The sequence below is a fragment of the Diabrotica virgifera genome, chromosome 5 (genome assembly GCF_917563875.1).
Source record: "Diabrotica virgifera virgifera chromosome 5, PGI_DIABVI_V3a".
Classification (NCBI taxonomy): domain Eukaryota; kingdom Metazoa; phylum Arthropoda; class Insecta; order Coleoptera; family Chrysomelidae; genus Diabrotica; species Diabrotica virgifera.
The window spans coordinates 42329905-42354324 of NC_065447.1; the positions used below are offsets into that span (position 1 = coordinate 42329905).

A 24420-nucleotide genomic window follows, 5' to 3' on the forward strand; every position below is an offset into this window, starting at 1 on the left:
ATTTTCTTGTACCATTTCTAATATCGTTTCTGATATGTCAAAAAAATGCATAGTATCATACACAGATACAAGAAACGATATCAGAAACGATACAAGAATTTGTGTCAGACACAGATTCTTGTACAAGAACTGCGCCAATTTCTGCGAAAAGAGCAAAAACGTAAAACCTGCTGGTAAAACATCTAAATGTCATAATGGCGGCTGAAAATGGGATCATATGATCTTGATGAATTTATTTATGTTTTTGTAGGTATTATTTATAAATTTTTTATTGATACTTAATATTTACTACTTTTCTACTAATAACCATATCTATATTAAATTTAGCTCCTAGCAAAGTTTAAACTTCATGTTGCATAATTTTTTAATAGAGCAAAATACAATATTTTAGCACAAATATCAAAACAAAATAAAAACACAAATAATCAACCTCAAACAGTCAACGTAAAAATTCTGGTTAACATTAAAATGTTAAATTTATAAGTTTTTAAAAGTTTATAAATTTTATAAAATCCTTAAAATCAGCTGTAGACGCAGTACTATCATACCAAACCATACCAATGTAACGTGACACAGGGTGACAAACAAAATTTCGACCAATCACGTGCCGAATTACATACAGTTTTCGATACAAGAACTTGCATAGTGTCATACAGGGCACAAATGTACGTACAAGAAACGATACAAGAAAATGTATATTACTTTCTAATATCAAAAACGATATTAGAAATGATACAAGAAAATGCATAGTGTCATACAGCCTTCAGGGGTCTAGGACGTTTCATCGCCGCCAGTTCATCGCCGCCGTTTCGATGCCGCCAGTTCATCGCCGGCCGATTCATCGCCAGAGTTAGTTAATTTTGTATTATGGGAGATTACACGACAAATATTACAGATTTGTATTATGGGAGATTACAGTCAGTTAATCGCTAACTGATATATTTCCGAATTTTCGACCAATTTTCGACAGTTACATTTATTATTTATTTTTAGTGTTAATTAGGAATTCTAGGAAATGCAAGTTATGACCATTCCCGTTGCCATACTTAATCTTTTAATAGACTTTTAAACTTTTATAATATAAAATATAATTTAACACTACAAATTTAATACTGTTTAGTATCAAATTTAGGGGAAGTAGAAATAGAACAGTAAATTAATATAATAATATTTTTTATCTATTTATTTGTCATAAGTTTTGAACTGAATTTAACGTCGTGTCGTGTCATCTCCCATAATACAAGATCAACTGACTAACTGGCGATGAAACGGCCGGCGATGAAACGGCCGGCGATGAAACGGCCGGCGATGAAATGAACTGGCGACGAACCGGCGGCATCGAAACGGCGGCGATGAACCGGCGGCGATGAAACGTCCCATTCCGGCCTTCAGAATAGAATAGAAATATGCTTTATTGTCACTGAAAATTTTTACAATTTTATGGGAAAAGCTTACATACAGTCAAAAGAAAAATAATATCAATCACCAATAACAACTACAATTTACTAAAATTAGATAAATCGTCAATATACAGTATATAAGCTATAAAAACAAAGACAAAAACAATTTATTGCAAAATTTATATAAATTGCAAATTGAACATACTTACAACAAATAAAATATAAGGCATTAGGAACTTACAAGTTTAAGCGACTGCGTATGAAACCCAATTTTCTTAGATATTCATTAAGAAATTCTTCTATTGAATGATATAGTCTTTTAGAATATTTTAGATAGATAGGCTTTTGTCATTTTACGGAACTTTGGGAAAGATGCTGCAGATTTAAGTTGTAACGGGAGATGGTTGTAAAGTTTTTTTGCGGAATATAATATAGATTTCTTTAATAAGTCAGTGGATGGGATTGGTAAATAAATATCAAAGATTGAATTTCTGATGGAGTAACGATGATTGGGCCTTGCTGGAAAGACATGAGACAAACAGTTTCTAGAATATAAAAAGATGGAAGTGTTAAAATTCCGTGATCTTTCTTTCCGTTCCGTGTTAACTTCTGCCATGTGTAGATCTTCTGAGGACAAACAGATAACTTATTGTTTTTGTTTGCAATTTAAAAATAACCTCAAATTGAGCAGCTGTACTAGAACCCCAAAAAGGAAGACCATATCGAAGATGAGACTCGAACAAGGAAAAATATGTTATTTTAGAACAGGGGTCACCAATTAGTTCTGAGGGTCCGTTTCGAAAACATATGACACTTCCGCGGTCCGGATTTATGCTGCCTGTGTCTGACTGTTCTGATGCGGTTTCTTTGTTGATTCTTGTTAAAAAATATCCCTCTATAAACAAATCAGAAGGGTGCCGGGCGAAATTTTTAGGCAGAAACTGTTTAATATTTTTTTTAACAAATTCAAAACATCACCTTTTTTGCCCGCGAAAATATGTTTTTAGCATTTTTGGGTCATCTTAAATAAAAAAGATCTGTTATTTCATTAAAACTTAAGGGTTTTCAAGCATCGCAAATGCATATTTTCGCATTTTTCAGATTTTAAATCGCCTATAACTCGAAAACTATCAACTTTTCAGAAATATGACAAGAGACCTTTATTGTTTACGAAAGAAACCTAAAAATCCATTTTTCGAGACAAAAAAGTAATTTTGAATTTGCTTAAAAAATTGTTTCACCCGGCACCCTTCTGATGTGTTTAAATTCGCAAAGAAATCCAGACGGAAACATTTTTCATACGAAAGTGGCCTCACACATGGACCAAGAAGGAAAGGAAAACTAATAATATCTGATTGTTTTTTGGTTACTGTATACTTTTCTGTAAGTTTTCCTGGTACAATAAATAAAATATAAATTCATTGTGTATTCATTGATGTTATTATCAGTATGTTTTGAAAACAGAAGTATTGTAAATTGTTACTGAGAATATTTTAAAAATTAGGAATTTATATTTTGAATGCTAATGAAGTTTTTACACATCTTCAATTTTGTGGAAAGGAAACTGAGGAATTTAAAATAAATAATCATAATACAAAATGCTAATAGTCCTGTCGCCAGTAGTGGTACAACGGCCTCCTTAATTCAGATGGACTTACCCAAGTTTTCTTTATGTATTTTGATCCGTAGAACACGAACTTTTTGGGTAACAGTCGATCCGGATGTCGATAAGATTGTTATAAACAAAGAACTGGAGGAATCACATAACAGCGATTTTTCGCAAAACAAAGCATTTTTTTCTATACTTTGAGTCATTCTAAGCAAAAAATGTTTTACAAGTTTTTTCGTAGGATGCATAGTTTTCGATATAAACGAGGTTGAACTTTTAAAAAATCGAAAAATTGCAATTTTTGAACCCGAATAACTTTTGATTGAAAAATAAAATAGCAATTCTGCTTACTGCATTTGAAAGTTCAAGTCAAATCTATCGGCTTTGAATATTTTCGTTGCTAAAAAATAATTTTTTTATTGTTAAACAAAGCTATAAACACATAGTGATTGAATGGTGTTTTCAATGCATTTCTAATTTGAAATCGAACGAGTAGGCGCGCATACAGAATTTCTACGTATATTAAGTACATTAAAACACATGCATTTGGCACGGGAAACACTATGTATTTATAGCTTTGTTTGACAAATAAAAACTTAATTTTTAGCAATGCAAATAATCAAAACCGATGTAATTTGACTTGAACTTTCAAATGCAGTAAGTAGAATTGCAATTTTATTTTTTAATCAAAAGTTATTCCGGTTCAAAAATTGCACTTTTTCGATTTTTTGAAAGTTCAACCGCGTTTATTTCGAAAACTATGCATCCTACGAAAAAACTTGTAAGACCATTTTTTGCTGAGAATCACTCAAAAAATACAAAAAAAGTTTTGTTTTGCGATAAATCGCTGCTATGTAATTCCTCAAGTTCTTTGTTTATAACAATCTTATCGACATCCGGATCAACTGTTACCCAAAAAATTCGTGTTCTACGGGTCAAAATACATAAAAAAAACTTGGGTAAGTCCATCTGAATTAAGGAGGCCGTTGTACCCCCCTGGCGACAGGACTATAATTAACATGTCATCTTTTCTACATTAGTTTCAATGCAATGTGTTTGTTGCAAACTTATTAAATCTGAAAATAATTTTAAATAAATGTACATCTGAAAAGTACTCCTAATTAACATATAGTAGAGAGGAAATGAACATAAAAAATGCACATGACAATTTTATACAGTGTGTCCACGGTTGGGGTGCCCAAGAGGAAAAACTTTTTTATTTTCAATTTTAGCGAAAAAAGATTTACATTTTTCGCTAAAATTGAAAATAAAAAAGTTTTTCTTCTTGGGCACTCCATCCGTGGACACACTGTATTACAGCTTACTTAATTTCAAAATTAATGATTAGTAAGTAAAACAATAAGGGGGAAAACTCTTTACAAAATTAAATTATCAGAGAGAAAAATGACATTTTTTTATGTACAACCTGTCTGAAGTTTGGAGTGAGTTTAGTGCAACTAATTCTCATTAGGGACTTGAGATATTCATCTGTTAAATGAGATCTCTACCGATTTTTAATTAAGTTCATTCTTGATAAAGCGGCTTCGCACACATGAGCCAAAAATAGTACACAATTTCATGACCAAACATTTTCAAAATGGCCAAACACTAGGTATATTCTGAATTTATTGACGGTCCGCACAAAACTAGCTCACGGTCCGGATGCGGACCGCGGTCCGCTAATTGGTGACCCCTGTTTTAGAAGATGCTAAATTGAGTTTCCTTGAGACAGATCTTATTGCATAGCAATACAGAATTTTACAGAATCAACGGTAGGTACTGATCTGGCTGTTATTAAGAGGCAAATGTTAAAGAGCTCTTTTATATGATAATGCTAGTGTTTTATCCATGTTAAAAGGGAGTAAATTAGAGTTAGACCAGGTTTTTATCGTAAGAAGATCAGAAGTTATAGTTGCATGAAGAGTTGCAATAATTGAGTTGCTCCAAGTGATACTGGTATTCATCAGCAAAAAGAAAAATTTTCCCATTGATTTTTAAATTAGTGATGTCATTTATAAAGATAAGGAACAGAAGAGGACCCAATACTGGACCTTGTGGTACTCCACATATAATGTTTTTGAGACTAGAGTCAGTATCATTTACTCTAACTAGTTGTTTCCTATTATTTAAGTAGGATTGGAACCAATTCAAAGAAATACCTCGAATTCCATAGAAATTTAGTTTTTTAATCAAGATGTCGTGATTTACACAATCAAATGCTTTGGCATAGTTACAGAAAACAGTGGCAGTATAAAGATTATTGTTTAGTGCTTGGTAAACCTCATGAAGTACAGAAAACATGGCATTAGTGGTACATTTATTAGTTAAAAAGCCAAACTGATTTTGTGATAAAATATTGTTATCAACGATAAAGGACATAAGTCGAGTTTTAATGAGTCTCTCAATAATTTTGGAGAGTACCGGTAGTAAGGCAATAGGTCTATATAGTTGCAGGCATCAGATTTTTCACCACCCTTATGAAGAGGAATAATAATGGCTGTCTTTAGGCACTCTGGAAATTTACCTTTTCGAAGGAATCATTAATTAGTGAGACGAGGATTTCCAACACATTTTCTGTGAGATTAGAGAAATTTTTTATAGATAGTACTACAGGATTTGCTTGCTTCTGATACTATTGATTGTTTGGATCAGTTCAGAGTTATCGACTCGTCTTAAAAATAATGAATTCGAGACATTTAGAATTAATTGCTTTTTTCAAGTATTCCTCAGTAAAAAAGGTATCAACGCCGCGTATTATGCCTCTTTTGTGCGTGAAAAATTTTGGAATATAAGCAATCAACTTATTTTTTGTTAGTATTTCCTGATTAATTAATAAATTAGCGATTTTGTATGTTCTAAAAACTACCTTAACACGTTTTAAACTTACAGAATGAATATCAATAACATCATTTCTAAATTCAATTACTTGTAAATAAAAACCAATCCTGATGTGAAAAAGACGACCAAGATTATTATCGGTATGTTCCAAAAATACCTGATACGGACCTGCATCCGTTGGTTGATATTTATTATCAAAGTCATATTTTTCGAAATTTGAGGATACTGTATCCATTGAAGAAACATTAATTTGACTATCATTATTATTTATTAGATTAATAGTATTTAAATTAACCGAGGGCGGGCCAGGATCGCCCCGTTACCTGACATTGTCTGTACAACAAAGCTGTCTTCAAAACTCTAGTTTTCCACCAAGTACCACAAAACAGAAACTATTGTTAAAACTCGTGGAACGTGCACGTGGAAACAAGACCGGAATGTACCAAAAAAATGCCAAACTTAATAATTCTTTGGGACGAACTCCAAAAAACGAACATGACTTTGACAGTTATTTTGACGTATGTGAAAAATAACTTAAAACCATAAAAATTTCCAAAAATGTATCGCAAATTTCGTCAAGTACAATTTGCGATGCAATGACATAAATATGTGTGTGTGTGTTCACAAAGAGGGGATGGCATTAGATAGACATAAATATGAGAAGGCACAATTATTATGGTTTCAAGTTGATTTTTCGTGTAGGTAATGGTAGGAGAGCAAAGTATGCTAAATGTGCATTCACTCGAGCGCTTTGGGGACCTATTGGGTTGTGCAGAGTAGGTCCTAAAACTAAAAAAAGTTAAGTAAAGTTTTCCATTTTAGTGGGCGCTTGCCATTTTTTAATTTAATTTTCCATTTCCAACAATCGTTTTTTCCGATTATAACGCTATCTATCCATAATTCGAAAAAATATTTCGAACAAAAGTTACTTATTTTTACGTAAGGAATCCAAATCTGCAATAAAAAATTAGGGTTCCCATTTAAGATTTTAAAGTAACCGCCCACCCCACCTCCGTGGGGGGTCGTGTTTGGTACCATTCGATAGATTTTTTAAAAATATTGAATAAGTGTATTTTACAGTCTTTCGATATGATGTTCATTTCGCGAAATATCCTAAGATTCGTATTTAAAATATTAAATTTACCCCCTACCCCTCTCCGTGGGAATTCGTGTTTGGTATCATTCGATAGATTTTTAAAAAATATTGAGAACATATTTTTTAGTTTTTCGATCTGTCATTCATTTCGCAAAATATTCGCTTTTTTTGTGAAACTTTGGGACTCGCCCATTTCCTTACGCCAAGCTCAAATCGTCAGATTTTTTAAATATACACTCTTTTGCATGTACTTAACTTACCTAATCTTAATCTGACAGTTTCGAGTTTTTTTAAAGATAGATTTTTTTTTCGGACCTCCCTAAACGAACTCCCCTGTGTTAAGAGCCAATATATGGTAGAGGTACATCTACAGGGTACCAGGTTTCTCCCCATATGATAATCTGAAGCGCTCGAGTAACTGCAAAAATCCCCGCTTGGGCTCCCCTACCATAACTACAATGATATTAGGCAAAACATGATGTATCGCAGATTTAAAATACGTTTATCTCGAAAACAGTTGAGTTTAGCGAGATGCAGTGGCGCACCCAGGGAGGGGTTTGGGGGTTAAAACCCCTCCCAGGGCATATAAAAAATATAAAGAATAGTACGAAAATGTAACTTGTCTTTCAGAAACAATACAAAAAAATTTCGGTGCCCAAGCGAAGCTAGGACAAATAATCCCCAAGAAGTATTTCCTGCCGAATAGTTCTCTAAAAATTTTCCCGTTAATGCAATCGACTAAAAAAATGTTTTTCAGCCTCAGTGCGTGAGAGCTATAGCAATCGCCATGAAACCTCTTTTCGGCACGACAATAATGATTAGCAATTAAGATTAAGCATGAATTGTAATTTCGATTACCAAATTTCGAATTTCAATTTTATGCCGAAAACTTTAAATTTTATGACAATCGAGTGAGTTTTTTCAAAAATCGTGGAAGATATGGGGAATGTGCTAAGGCTGTGGGAACCATGTTGTAATTATTCGCTTAAATCTTTTGTACAAAATATTGCCTATTCGTGATGAGAACTCCTGGTCCTGAAAACGATAATCTTGATTGTAATTCAAAAAACTTGTTACTTTTTGTAAATTTAACGTCAAAAATATTTAGTTATTATCATCACCAATGGCGTTATAACTCTTCGAGTATCCTTGCGAGTGGTTTACTGTTGCCTTCCATGTGTCGGTCCTGTGCCACTATTTCCCACTGTCTCACTCCCATTTTCTCCAGATCTTCTCTGACAGCATCTTTCTACCTTTTTCTAGGCCGTCCTACAGACTTTCTCCCATCTGGCCTCTCCCCGAGCAGCTATGTCTGATTTGATTTTTGGATAAATTTTTCGCATGGCATATTCTAAGGCTAGGTTAAACAACAATGGGGACAATGGGGAAAGCATTTGATATTTCCCCACCTCTTCTAACTTGTGCAAAGAAGTTACTTACACACATTTGCGTTACCGCAGTTATACTCCAGGGAAATAAGGTTATTGTCGGGACACTTGAGCAGCCAGGTTGCAAATGGGTTTTTTGGGTACTATATACCTAATACATTATACATACAAAAATGCCCGTCACAGTTCCGACGAGAATTTTAGTTATTAACAAATAAGGGTCAAAAATGGCAGTTTTTTCGTTTAAATCGCTACAGGTAAAAATAGGATAATTAAATATCTTATTTATAGTATTCTTCTTTTAGTAGATGAGCCAATGTTTAAAACGGCAGTTTTTTATTTTGGTCCGATCATTTGTTGCTTCGAAAATTGCAAAATAAAACTAAAATTTCGAAAATAAAAATTTGCTATAACTTTCGCGAAAGTGACCTTACGACTTTTATATTTCACAAAAAGTTGAGTCAAAGAGTCCATATACTGCACAAAAATTTTTAAGACGATTCGTCAATTAGTTTAAATTTTATTGAATTTGTTTATCCCAAAGAGCTTTTATTTGTAATGTTATTGTTCAGAAAATAATAATTATATAGAAATTCTGTGAAAACCACATAAAAGAAAAATAGTCTTGTTTTCAAATTATTGAAGAAAATCATTAAAAAGTAATTTTTGTCACTACGAAAACAGTTTACTAAAATAGAGTCATTTTTGTCTTGAAAACAATTTGAATAGCTTTGTTAATATTGACTGTAGAGTAAATTTACCTTGGAATTTCAAAAGTTGGTATTTTTACACAAATTTTCAAAAAAAAACTTTTTGCCTATGTTAATTACGGTCAAAGTTAGCCACTTTTATTATTTAATTCACAGTTACTTCAATATACATAAAATTCACCTGTAACAGTGTTAGTTACCATACTACTCCGAAACAACTTGGCCGATTTTTATGAAATTTTACAAGTATATCCTATGGGACTCAGAATATGTTTTAATCTTTTTTCATATCCAAGTTATAAGGGGTGTTGCCCCCCTGACATTTTTTTTAATTTTTTTGGACAAAATTGTCTATCTTAATTTTATATGATGTATGATTAAAAAATACATACAACCCTTAATTTACACTTTTCCATCACCAACCCCTATTTGTTAATACCCATCTATATATTTACATCTATAAAATTCTCCTGTCACAGTGTTAGTTGTCATACTCCTCCGAGATCGCTTGACCGCTTATTATGAAATTATATATGTATATTCGGTAGGTCTTAGAATCGGTCGTAATATATTTTTCATATCCCTGAGTGATAAGGGGAACTCACCCTAACATTTTGAAATGTTAGGTGGGGATTTACGTACATAACGTACTCTACAAGACTACGAGTACATACAATTTAAAAAAATTATGATCAAAATCCATCAACAAGCTCTGGAGATATTAATCGCAGCATATGTTTGAAGAATCAGTTTCATTTTTTGAGTGCACGGATTTTAATAATTTATTTCCACCAACCACAAATCGATTCCGTTAGAACGTTATTTTAAAGCTTTATTAACAACTCTGTTGAAGTTTAAAGTTTACTTAAACTTTTACACATAAACTATATACCTTCAACTTCGAAATGGCGCTAGTTGGGTTGCTTAATTGTTATAAACAAAGTAGCTGTCAATTAAATAAAAAAAGTGGCTAACTTTGACTGTAATTAACCTAGGCAAAAAGTGTGTTTTTGAAAATTCGTATAAAAATACCAGCTTTTCAAATCCCAAAGTAGTTTTAATCTGCAGTCAATATTAACAAAGTTATTCTAATTGTTTATGAACTAAAAATGACCCAATTTTCATAAAATGTTTTCGGAATGATAAAAATGACTTTTTAATGATTTTTTTTAAATACTTTGAAATCATGACTTTTCTTCTTTCATGTTGTTTTCACAGAATTGCTATTACATTACCATTTTCTGAACAATATTATTGCGAAAAAAAAGCTCATTGGGATAAACAAATTGAATAAAATTTCAACTAATTGACAAATCGTCTTAAAATTTTTTGTGCATTATATGGACTGTTTGTCTCAACTTTTCGTGCAATATGAAAGTCTTAAGGTCATTTTCAAAAAAGTTATAGCAATTTTTTTATTTTCGAAATTTTAGTCTTATTTTGCAATTTCTAAAGCAACAAATGATCGAACCGAAATTCAAAAAACTGCCATTTTAAACCTTGGCTGATTTACTACGAGAATAATGGTATAAGTAAGATATTTAGTTACCCTATTTTTACCCGTAGCGATTTAAACGAAAAAACTGCCATTTTTGACACTTATTTGTTAATAACTAAATTTCTCGTCCGAACTGTGACGGGCATTTTTGTATGTATAATGTATTAGGTATATAGTACCCAAAAAACCCATTTGCAACCTGGCTGCTCAAGTGTCCCGAACATGGTATATTTTTGCCTTATTTCCCTGGAGTATTAGTTTCTTGGGTACGCCCAGCTTGACCATTGCATTGCATAGTGTAGGATGATTAATTAAATCATAAGCCTGTTTGAAATCTATAAAGATCTGATGCACGTCTTGATTATACTCCCAATCCTTTCAAGGATTTGTCTAATAGTAAATATTTGATCAACAATCGATCTTCGGGCCTGAAATCACACTGGTAGTCACTAACTATTTCTTCGGCGTATGGTAGTAATTTTTAGTAATACATAACGAAAAATATTTAGTCATCAGTTTCGATTCACTGCTTCAAAAGCTACATATGTCAAAAACCTGTGTTCTGTGTTTTCATAACAAAGCTAAACATTCTTAATAGCGCAAAAATTTTTCATGATTGCACACAGATAATAGACAATGTTTTGAATTTAGTTATTCAAGGCAGAGTGAGCAAAAGATTTAAGCGAATAATTACAACATGATTCCCACAGCCTTAGCTCATTCCCCATATCTTCCACAATTTTTGAAAAAACACACTCGTTTGCCATGTAAAATTTGAAGTTTTCGGCATGTAATTGGAATTCGAAATTTGGTAATCGAAATTACAATAATTCATGCTTAATCTTAATTACTTAATCATTGTTGTCGTGCCGAAAAGCGGTTTCATGGCCGTTGCTTTAACTCTTATGCACTGAGGCTGAAAAACATTAGAGTCGATTGCGTTCACCGGAAAACTTTTAGAGAACTATTCGGAAGCAAATATTTCATGAGGATTTTTTGTGGAGATATTTTGTCGAAAAAAATTTGTGAGGATTATTTGTCCGGGATTTTTTGTGGGGATTTTTTGCTCGGGGATTATTTGTCCGGGGATTTTTTATAATTTGTGGGGATTTTTTCAGGGATTATTTGTCCGAACCACACCCAAGTCAACCCCCCCTAGAGGAAAATTCTGGGTGCGCCACTGGCGAGATGAATGTAGTATACTTTTTTAAGTAAAAAAGAGAATAAAAGTTTTGATTCAAAAAGTAGGTAGAGGGGATAAAAAAATTTAAGGTATTAAATGAGCGCTGAAAGACGTGTGTGGCGCACTCTGGGTAATACATCATTTTTGGTGGCGAATTTAGATTTCTTGTTTCAAAAAACCCCCGTTTACCAAATCTCGTGTTGTTATCCCATGCCTGTCAGGAAATATTCAAGAATAAATAAAATAAAAGTTTAACTTTGACACCCTGTATTTCGGTTATTATCAACTTTCGTACTAAGGTAAGTTAGCTTAAATCGACCTATTTTAAGATCAGGAATCTAAGGTTAAGCTATGGCCCATTCTTTACGAAACACCCTGTATTTGAATTTAATAATAATTTTGTTAAAAAATAAATAAATTATAACTTAAGGAAGTGAGACTTGGAAACTTATCCAGCGTGAAACAACAGAATTATTAGTCTTGGAAAGGAAGATTCTCCGGACGACCTTTGGGCCTTGTAAAGACGAGACAACAGGAGACTGGAGACGAAGACATAGCTTGGGCTCCAAGTGCTCTATAGAGACGAAAACGTAGTACGATACATCAAGAAAAATAATTAAAAATGGTCAGAACATGTACTGAGAGTGAATGATAAAAGACTGCTAAATACAATCTTCTGGTAAAGGCCCCATGACATAAGGTTAGTTGGTAGACCCAAGAAAAGATGTAAGGATACTGTAACTAGTAATCTACGTAAGATGGGAGTATATCAATGGGAGATTATTGTATAAGAACGGCAAAAGTGGAGGAAAATAGTAAGTTCGACCAAGACTCACTTTACGTTGTAGAGCAAAGAAAGAAGAAAATAACGAAGTATACCGATATAAGTGTCTGTAACAAATTATATTAAACTAAGATAATTTATAATGGCTGTTCGGATTCCTATGTCACTTAGTATCTGCTAAGAGCGTAAAAGAAGAAAGGCGCAAAATGTCGCCTGTCAAAATTTTCAATGTGTTTTAAATGTATTCATTTTTTTCGAATCCTGAGAAAACTAATAAATATTTTTGAAAAATTTAAACTCAGAATGATAGATTACATTATTACCGAGGCCAGAAAGTCCTTTGAGTAAACACAAAGTTTCTTTTGAATGAAATATTTGAAATTAAAAATCACACTTAATTTTCTCTTCTTTTTAACCTCTGTAACTTATTAAAATAAACATTATAGAAGTTTTAAGAGACTTTCAAAAAATATTTATTAGTTTTCTCAGGATTAAATGCATTTGGAAAGAAATGACTCGAAATTTTGCGCCTACGCACAGTGGTTCCAAATGCCGAAAACGTGGTCATGAACATTTAAAAACGTATATTGTTTATAAACTTTGGAATTAATTTCGTTCTTAAGAGTTTTTGGCATCGCTGATTACGAATCTGACATTACTCTTTCTGAAAAAAAAAATGGCGGATCCAACATGGCGGAAAGAAATTGAAAATATCAATCAAAACGCAAATTTTTTGTCAAATTTTGTAGTGGAAGGTCGCTGATTACAAATCTAACATTACTTTTTGTTAAAACAAAACGGCGGATCCAATATGACAGAAAGGAATTCGAACATTTTATTTTAAACGCATATTTATTTGTGTAAAATTTTATATTATAAGGGACTTTTGAATTTGCTGATTACAAATAATTTTCTTTAGGAAATACAATATTCAGAACCTATTACTTATGTACAACCGCACATACATACTCAACAGTGGCCAGAATCAGGTAATATACGTCATTTCCCACTTTTTCATTCAAACAACAGCTATAAACGCATAGGCAGTTATAGGCAGCTAAACCAAAGTGATTATGTATCTTAATACTATACATTTTAAGATTAGTAAACATTAGTCGCAGAATTATGCAGAATTTTGTACTTTTTGGATGTATCTTTACAGAATTTTGATTATTTCAAGTATATTTTCACTATTTACGTATTAACAAATTTAAGGCGTTTATTATTACTAAATCTTAAGTTAAATTACACCTTACATTACTACATACTTAAGAAAGAAGAATCTGCTTTACAGCAATAAAATTAATAAACCACAAAACGTTTTATAGCGTTTTAAATATACGAGTTCTTTTTCACTTTCTCTGCCTGCCAAAATAACCTTGGACAGGACTCACTTGTTCCAGAGTTACGAACCAGAATACATCCAGTTCGATCCTTATACCTGCGTATTACGACTCTACGATAATATGAGAAAACAACTGTAACTATGAAAATCCCTAGATAGAGACTTTTTTTTCCCCTTATGACCACGTTTTCAGCATTTGGAACCATTGTGCTACGCTCTTAAAATACATTAGTTTTTATGACTTTTACCGTTGATTCTGTTGTCAATCCACGATCGTTATGTTGAATTAAATAGCTATAGCATTCTTTTACTTCAGTTCTTTTATGAGATCCATTGTTGTATCCTAATCTAAACCCAAAAGGGGAAGGTTCTCCCAAAAGGTAGGATGAAAACCAAGCTGCAGCTTCGTCACCGCAATCTAATATAGATATCGATTCTTTACATTGTCTGAAAATATTAAAGATTTTGGTTAGTAACAGAAAAACAGAAAAAAAGAATGTGTGTGTACTTTGTACACACGTAAGAAGTTATACTTCTATTATATGATTTCAACGAAATAAATATACTTTCGAACAGTTTATTTATATTTAATTTATAGATTAAACTAATTTTTACGCACTACTGTTCAAAAATGTTTATTAAAACAATACCAAAAATTAAAAAAAAAATAGAAAATACCCGGATTCGAACCGGGGACCTCTTGATCTCCAGTCGAGCGCTCTACCACTGAGTTATACTACTTTTGTTTGTGCGGGTGCGGACTACAAGATTTCTCAGACATAGTGTCAAATAGACCAAGTGAAGTATAAAAATACTTTAAATATTACTTATTATCTTATTCCCGAGGTAGACAAATCCAAAGATACAAAAATTATAACAAATATATTTACTAAAAACACTAATATATTCTTTCCACACCCTTTTTGGACTAACACATACATAACTTAAAACATTTAGCAACTAATGTTATACTGTCTGTGTGCGCATGCGCGCAGAATAATAAAAATTCACTCCCAATCGCACCTAAAGAAGTATAACTTCTAAAAGCTTACCATAAAGTAAGACTTCTTCTTTCAGTACCCTGTCCGATTATCGAATGTTGGCGATCATATTGGCGATAATAACTTTGTTTACGGCAGCTTTAAACAGATTAGCGGTGGTCTCTTGATACCACTCCAGGAGATTTCGGAGCCCGGGTGTTCTTATTCGACCTGGACCTCTCCTTCCGGCGATCTTGCCCTGTATTATGATGTGTAGAAGGTTATACCTCCAAGAAGGTAAGACAGCCTTCATTTATATGGACATTTCTTGACATATATCTCAAATTAGAATTTATGTATTCAAAATAAAAGAGACTGGGCTCCTTTCCTATCTGGCTGCGACCTCTTTTGAGGTCTTCTTATTACGCTGCCTAGCCGTTCTGAATGTTGGCTTTTAACATGGCTGACCTTATTTAGCTGATAGCTATTCGGAACGGTCCGATTTGTAGACTGGTTGAACTATTTTCTCAGGTTCTGGAGCCAAGAAATTGCTCGTCCCCCTCTTTGGTCCTCTTTTTTTCATATATTTTGCCCTGAATAACGCTTTATATCCATCCATATCACTACTAATCATATAGTATCATCCAGATATTCTAATATACATCAGTAAAATTCTTAAGGGGCATCTGTAACACCACATTTCGAAGGCATCAAGCTCTTTCTTAAAGTAGCATCAGAAATGCCTCTACTCAATAGGTTTGTTCCAACTCGTCACAAATACCGTTCTAGAACGTTTATGAGTATGCGCAGTAACGAATTACTCGTAACCGTTCAAGAATGGTGTTTGAGACGGGTTCGAACAAACCTTATTATATATTAGTCCAGGAACCTCGCAATTTTTACAGAATGGATCGATTTGCTTGAAAATTTGAAAATAAGTAGTGGATAGTTCAAGGATCAAAATCTATATGATGCCGAAAGGCGCTTTTACCATGGGGGAGGTTGCCACCCCATCTTAGGGGTGGACATTTTTTATTATATTTTGACTGCAAAAGTTGATAAAAATATTCATTCTAAGCAAAAAATGTTCTATACATTTTTTTGATAAAATTAATACTTTTCGATTTATTCGCTATCGAAAGTGTTAGTTTTATACAGAAGAAATCAATGTTTTTTGATATATACTCATTTACCATTCACTCAATTTTTGCCGTAGAAAAAATTTTTTCGGACCAAGTTCTTGGTAATTAAATATCCTACAATTTCATATAAAAACATTTTTTCGTATATCTGATGGTAATCTTTCTATTCTGAAGAAAATGGCATTTTTGCCAAACTACAAAAAGTCGTTATTCGCTTTTAACTCCAGTTTTTTTTAACTAATCATTCTAAGCCAGTAAAACTTCTAGAATCTATTAATAATACATAAATAAAGAAGAATGAATAAGGCCAATGACTAAAAGCAAAGCTAACTTACATTATTATGCTTCCAATTGGATTTCTTTTTTTTTTCTCAAAAAAATATATTGATTTTTTAACCGTAACCTTTTTAATTTTTATCTTAGAAAGTTTGCTAAAAAATAATTTTGTAGGTTTTTATAAGATCTATAAGACTCTTAATATTAAATTCTTTTAAAATCCTCAGTCGCAAAAAGTGGTGACTTTGAAAGGGTTGGTAAAGGTGATTTTTGCATGTTATTACAAGATTTAATTGTCAATAGCTCACTCAATTTTTAATCTAGAAAAAATTTTTGCAAACCAAGTTCTTGGGAATTAAATAAGCTACAATTTCATATTTAAATATTTTTTCGTATCTATGATGATAATCTTTCTATTCTGAAGAAAAGGAAATTTTTTACCACACTTCAAAAATTCGATATTTGCTTTTGACTCCATTTTTTTTAAAAACTAATCATTCTAAACCAGTTAAACTTCTAAAACCTATTAATAATACATAAGTAAAGAAGACGAAATAAGGTCAATGACTAATTTTATTCAGGGTGGTGATTAGGGGTTTGCTTTCAATCACTTTTTCGCTGAAAAATATAGGGTCTGACATTCTTTTCATTATAAGCCACTTAATTTTTGAGCTAAAGACTTTGTTTGATTTCTGGAGATAGATATTTTTAAATACTTCAAATTAGTTTAAACAAGTTATCCTCGAAAAATGCATAGTTTTCCCGTCTTTTGACTTTGAAACTACAATATTTAGCATTTGACGAAGAAGAGCTAACATATAATAAAGTATAGCTCGATTACTATTGGCCTTAAAGAAAATTTAAAAAAACGGTTTTGTTTATTTTTTCAAAAGGTACATTTTTGTTAAGGAAAGTTGTTTTGCTAAAACGAAAACTTTTTGAGTTATTGGCAGAAAACTGATTAAAAACATTAATTTTTTTAATATAAAACTAACACTTTCGATAGCGAATAAATCGAAAACTATTAATTTTTTCAAAAAAATGTATAGAACATTTTTTGCTTAGAATGAATGTTTTTACCAACTTTTGCGGTCAAAATATAATAAAAAATTTTCACCCCCGACATAGGGTGGCAACCACCCTCATGGTAAAAGCGCCTTTCGGCATCATATAGATTTTTATCCTTGGACTATCCACTACTTACTCTCAAATTTTCGAGCAAATCAATCCATTCTGTAAAAATTGCGAGGTTTTGTCCTATTTTAAGCTTCATTACTTGGACTATATGTATTTTATCAAACTTGTTTTATTATAAGGGCCGGTTGTTCGAATGCTAATCAACAATGATCACTATCAAATATTTAATTACTGTCACAACTATCAATGTCAACTTTGGTTGGGTTGCTGAAAACATAATTGATTATAATTATGAGATTAGTTAATCAATTAATATAACAATTATTAACATAATTGATTAACTAATTTCATAATTGTAATAAATAATTATGTTTTCAGCAACCCAATCAAAGTTGACATTGACAGTTGTGACAGTAATTAAATATTTGATAATGATCATTTTTGATTAGCGTTCGAACAACCGGCCCTTAGTAAAGCTAAGAATTAGATTTCAGGCGTCAAAAGCAAGCAAAAAAAAAAAGAAAACAAAGTAAATAAAATTTGGATTTTTATTATTCAAACGGTATCTTTTGTCTAAGTCACGACAAGGATCCAGATAAAAAATAAAGATTTTGAACAAGTGAATAAAATGAAATACATAGGAGGGTGGATTACGCGATATCTAAATCCGAAATCAGAAATTCGATCAAGAATATAGCATCGTTTTGAAGATGAGGGAATTTCTGAATAACCAAAGGGTCAATATACAAATCCGATATCAGATGGTAAAATGATGTATCCTATCTATTCTTCTGTATAGTACAGAAGCTTGGACTGTTAATGTTGATTTAATGAGAAAGCTGGTAGCTTTTGAGATGTGGCTTTTTAGGAGAATTTTGAAAATACCCTAGACCGATCATAATATTACGAACGAAACGGTCTTGTACAGAATGGGAAGAGATAGAGAACTTTTGACGACCATTAAAAGGATTAAAACAGCATATTTGGGGCATATACTTAGAAATGATAAGTACGAGCGGTTACAGCTGATTATGAAGGAAAAAATCTAAGGAAAAAGGGGTCCTGGTAGACGACAAATATCCTGGCTGAAAAACATTCGCAACTGGACCGGGTTAAACTAGTGTTGCCCAAAATCGGACTTGGTCTTGCAGTCTTGGTCTTGTTCTTGCGTTTTCGCAAGACCAAGACCAAAACCGCCTAATTTTAGCAAGACCAAGACTTACCCTGCAAGACTTGAGCAAGAACAAGACTAAGCCTGCGAGACTCTTGCGAGACTCTCAGTTAGAACTGACGGTCGTTTTAGGGAGGATATAAGTTCGGCTATATTCTTAGATACTCTGCTCTATGAGAAACAAAAAAAATTCAAAAATGTTTTGAAAATTGGATTTATAAGCATTACGAACAATACCATAAACATACATAGCGAATCACTATATCCACTAAAAAACACTTGACACATGTCATTTGACATGTACTTAGAGGTCATTATGTATTATAATGTAAAAACAAAATATTTTGTACATTCTTTCCCAACAGCCGACTTCTTCGCTCTGAAATTAATTGTCCAGGTTTTGAGACTAGCCGTCTAATCATAAAATAACATTCCTGCGTTGCGACGCCTACAGTAAAATCGAATATCGTATACGAACTTTTTAAAAATGTGTCACCTTGGCTAATAGAAAATATGCTTAATAATAAGTATGTAAGTAATTAATTTTTTTCATTATTAGTTTTCTAGGAATCCAAACACCAGAAATCTTATCGGTACATATATTATAGTAAGACTATTATGTATTGTTTATGCTGACTGTGCTATGAGGTCACTCGGCTAAACAAAATTTGCCGAAACAGCGCGGCTATTATTTAAAAGTATCATAAGATAATGATACGAGACAAAAGTACAGATAATGCCGGATATCGTGTAAACAAAATACCGAAATATTATTTTAACGGTATACACTTCTCCAAGAAAGTAACGCACCACCTTAAAAACGAGTCATTTTTAATGTGTCAAATTTCCTAAACCTGTTGTCCGATTTAAGTGATTTTTTTTAATATGTTGTCTTATTCTTTATAAATATTGCTGTAATAATATTGTTGCTAGACAGGTCAATTATTGTCATTGTATACCGGGTGTACCAATCAAACTGTGTTTTTCTCACTCTGTGGAACATTCTAGCATTATGCTAACTTATTATCAAGCATGCAATAGCATACTGAAATTAAAACCCAAATATAGCCTCATATTTTCTTAGCATTATGTTTTTTATTCATTATCTTATATTGGATAACAATAAGTTAGGTACTTTTTTAACTAGCCATGTTTTTCACCAATACAGGATGTTTTTAAATAAGTATGGCAAACTGTAATGGGTAATTCGTCACGAAAAAGTAATGACAGTTTGCTTCATAAACTTTTACTTTATAAATGCTTTGTTTCCTAAATAGGGGGTGTTTCTATTTTTTCTTACAAACTGACGATTTATTTATTGCTCTAAAACCTGTTATGCAAATGAAATTTTGTGGGTTTTAAGAGAAAGTTCTAACTTTAGTTAGTTAGAACGTAGGCAGATGTCACTTAGATCGTGGGTTCAAACCCCACCCGGTGTCAGTTGTTTAGATATTTATTAATTTGGCTAGTCTTTTCTATGGCTATGATATTCAAGCTTAAAATGTACCTCCCTGTTACGTTGTTCTAAGATATGCAATAGGCTAATGGGCAACTGCGAGACTTGCAAGACTCTTGCTGCAAGACCAAGACCGGGAGCGCAATACCAAGACCAAGACCAAGACCAGGTATACTGGTGCAAGACCAAGACCAAGACTGTCTAAGTCTCGTCTTGGTCTTGCATTTGGGCAACACTAGGTTAAACATACAGACGCTTTTAAGAAAATCAGCAGATAGAGACGAATTTTCTATGATTTTAGCCAACCTTTATTAATGAAGTCGGTACTAGAAGAAGAAACCGTTTCCAATGTAACTGATAATTTAACTTTCTTACAAATTTTTATCTAAAAGGAACAAAAAATAAGCAATACCATTTCTTACATGATTCGAACATTCTTCTGTTCTGGTTCATCCTCGGGTATGGTCAAAAATAATGTGGTCATTCCTGGGGCATCAAATAGCACAAAAGGTATCGCACCTAAACAACATCGCCGAACTTGAATTAATACCATCTTGGGATAATGTCTCGCTGTTTTATATTCCAAAGACTGTCCATTGTACACTACAAAAGACCTAAAATTTAAAATCCTTGTAATATCTATATGATTTCGTAGAATCAAGATAATTTGGCCCCCTTAGGATCATCCTGGTTACACCTCTGGTTTTATCTCTCTTTAAAAAAGATGACTATAATAGTTATGAAAGTTCTCGTGCTATTAAATAAGTTAAAATTTTTGGGCAATTATTAATGACTCACCCTGTATATTCATTATACCCAGGCAAATTTTACACAACACTAATCCAATATATTTTTTAAGTGTCAGGTCATTCCAAGGTTAGCTAGTATTCCGTAGTATTGCTATGTATTGATTTAAAAAATCTACGTGCATTGATTTAAAAAATAGGAAACCAGCTATTCTTTTTCTCATGATCATCTTTCAGTGCGTCACAGTTTTTCGATTTCTTTCTAACGCATTAAATTGTATGTGACAGAAAAAAAGGCACGTTGGTGATTACTTCTAGTTCTGTGATTATTCTAGTTGTCGATAGATGGCGCCATAATTAAAAAAAATATTTTTTTTTTAATTAGATAATAATATTACAAATATAATCTGTATAATTTATAAGACTATACAAATCAAAGAAAATACCATTTTATAAATGCAAGAAACACATTTGATTTGTTTTTATTCTAAATTGAAAATAAAATGTGACAACTGTCAGATTTAACTAAAATGTCATGTTAGAATAAATGTCATAAATGTGTATTATCGCGGACTTACCCTTTTTCCTATCATTTGTGACGCACTGAAAATGATCATGAAAAGGACAATACCAGTGCAATTCGAGCAACACGTTTTAATATACCTCGTGTATCCAAAATTGCAGAGCGCGACTTGTGGGAGCATTTACGATAAAAGAAAAGAATTAACATCTAGAAAAATTTCTGAAAGGATTAGAATTGCATGGGATACATTAATCTTTAGGGACCATCAGAAAAAGCAAAGAAATATGACATATTAGATCTTGTAGGCCGCAGGGTGACTTTTCCCTTAAACGTAGTAACAGCAAAGTACTACGATAGCAAAATTTATTTTTTAAATATTAGAAATATATTCCGATGGGTGAGTTGCTGGAATTTAATTAAAAATGAATATAATAAATAAAACAAACGGTAATTTTATTGTTGTAACGAAAATGTGTTCCGTTTAGGTCTCTCGGAGAGGGTGTGTGTGTGAACCGTTCACGTGTTGTGTAGTGACTAAAGAAAAAAACCATAAACGATAAATATGTTTGTGTTTCTTTTACTTTGACCAGCTGTCAATAAATCACTAGGTCTGGCGTACACTTTCGCAGTTTTAAGAAAACAATTTCGATGCATTCTTTGTTGAAATAATGGTCTGATATGATAACTAATTTATGTGGGTGAGGAAACAGATGTTGACAGAGTAAAGCCATTTCACTCTTAGCATTTTTGTGTTTAATTTAATGTGAATTTCGAATGACTAAGTTGTTTCGTTTTTGAGAAAAAATATTAAAATTAAAATTAGCGAAATAGTAATTAAAGCGTATCGCTATAAATATATAATCATGCCGTACCCCAGTAATTGCTGATAAGTGCTAAGCGCTCAATTGATAATTACAAGTAATTCGTACGAAAATGTCTATTTAAACTACTGCGATAATATTGTAATGATTAGTTTACTTTATTTAAATATTTAGTTAAGTCTTCTAATACTAACACTAAAACACAATTAAATTATAACATTTCTTTATAATAAAACCGAAAGGTCCCAAAAGTCCAAAATTCACTATTAAAATAAAAATTAAAATAGTAGTAGTCCATTGAAATGTTACATTTTTTAGGCCATACCTTGCATTTGTTAGAGGAGTCAATTTTATTTTTTTAATGTGTAGGGGGATCAGTAGAAGCTTAAGTTGAAGTTTTTGGGGTCGCCACCCTTGTCCACCGGCCGCCATCTTGGAAAAGGGGTGCAAAGGGGTTTCGCGTTATATCTCGTAAACTACCAACTCTACGGAAAATCTAATACAACGTAAAATGTAGCAAATTAAATTTTCTACAATTTCATGTCTATTACTTTTTATCATCAAGTGACCAACAAAAAAGTTATAAACAAAAATAAGAGAAAAATTTTCACTATAAAGGTGTTCACCGGTCCAGAAGAAGAATGACGCAACCGCAAAATGCAAAATTCTTCAGAAGAGCAAAAAACGATTTTTAAATATTTAAAATAGGGATTAAATAAAGAGTAATCGTCCAGGAGCATCGGTATGGTGTTTGTTTTTTTGACAACGATGGGTTTTATTTTCATAGATATTGGTTCGAATTTCATTATCTTAATTTAATCGCCCCATTTTCAACCCTATCATTACCTTACAGTTGCGTCATTATGCATCTGAAACAGGTCTAACATAGCGCGTATTTCAGTAACGACGCAACTACCCTTAGTGGCTCAGCATATTTTTACAGTTCGGTCTTTTTGTATCATCTTTACATAGTATTTTAGAAGTTAATTGCGCAATAAACAGGAATTGACAAAATTTGCAGTTACGTCATTTTTCTTCCGTACCTTACTGAATATCTGCCTGCTATTACTTTTATTATTATAATTTATCCTAGGTGGCACAGCAGTCGGTCCCCCTCTACTTTACTTATACTTACAGCTGTGTTACTTATTTGGCCACGTGCTTATTTATTTATTAATGTTACTTATTTATTATATTACTTATTTATTAAAAATTGTGAAAAGTATTTTGAGTTTTATAGATAATACTATTGAGAGTCTTGTGGGTAAAATTTATATTTTTGTGAATAGATAAGCATTTTGTGTTTTTTGTAAGAGCGCATCATGAGTGGTGGTTATTTTATTTGTAAGAAACCTCTGGGGAAAATTATTTGTCAGTGGGAAAGTCGAGCCATTTTTACTCACTGTTGTCGGCGAACGTTTTTCGTCTCTTTATATGGTGGAAATAAAGACGATTTTCTGGAAACCCTGAGATACAAACGATTAGCTAAAACAGTGACAAAAAATGCATTTAATCCCTTCTCACTTCCTCCAACACAAGATGCAGCCCGTTTTCACAGACTCCGAGTGACCAGATTCAGTCATGGCTCGATAAACATTGTGATCCAGAAAACTGGGGCTGGAAAAAGCATGGAAAATTTTGGATACCAACCAAACTTCCAAGCCTCCAGTACCCCGAGCTTATGAAATTCATCTTTAGCAGATGCAATGGAAACTGGAAGTGCATGTGGTTGCCGAAAAGCAAATCTCAATGTTCAACAGTATGCCTCTATTGTGGCGGTGAAAGTTGCAGCAACATTGTGGACATATTAACATTAATTATTGAAGAAAATCAATTGGTAGATGAATTACCGACAATGACGCCAACTCTAACTCTCATTATACCACAAAAATTGACCTCGGATCCTGGACCATCGAAAAAAATAAAAAAATAATTACTGTGATAGGTCTTTTTCAACATAATAATAATTTATATTATTTTGTCTAGAAATTGTCCGTTGATTAGGCCTATTGGGGATACCACACAAAAAACGCGCCTCCAGACTCTACCTCATAAGTGGCCGGGAAAAGGATCAAAAATAGCTTAATAATAGCATAGGAATATTAAAATCATAAAAAATAAAAATATATATATATATATATATATATATATATATATATATATATATATATATATATATATATATATATATATATATATATATATATATCAAGCAGTGATTCTTGAGGATGCAGTCTATTTTGGCCCACAAGACAAAGAAAACTCTTTGACTTACTGTCAAGCTTTCGAATTTATTTTAATTCTTTTTCAAGACATC

The 24420-nt window shown here is 32.4% G+C and overlaps 1 protein-coding gene across 4 annotated transcripts in view; it reads right to left on the reverse strand.

Moving 5' to 3' along the window:
- Positions 1 to 24420, reverse strand: part of LOC126885715 (mitochondrial amidoxime reducing component 2-like) — a 68523-nt gene that overhangs the window by 18370 nt on the left and 25733 nt on the right. For 2 of the 4 annotated variants that reach the window (XM_050652441.1, XM_050652442.1), the window contains exons 2-3: positions 20436 to 20627; positions 14100 to 14298 (exon numbers count right to left, since the gene is read on the reverse strand). In XM_050652441.1, coding sequence (XP_050508398.1) covers positions 14100 to 14298; positions 20436 to 20627 — 391 coding nt within the window. The remainder of the gene's footprint in view (positions 1 to 14099; positions 14299 to 20435; positions 20628 to 24420) is intronic. The other 2 variants (XM_050652443.1, XM_050652444.1) reach the window with 2 other exon arrangements.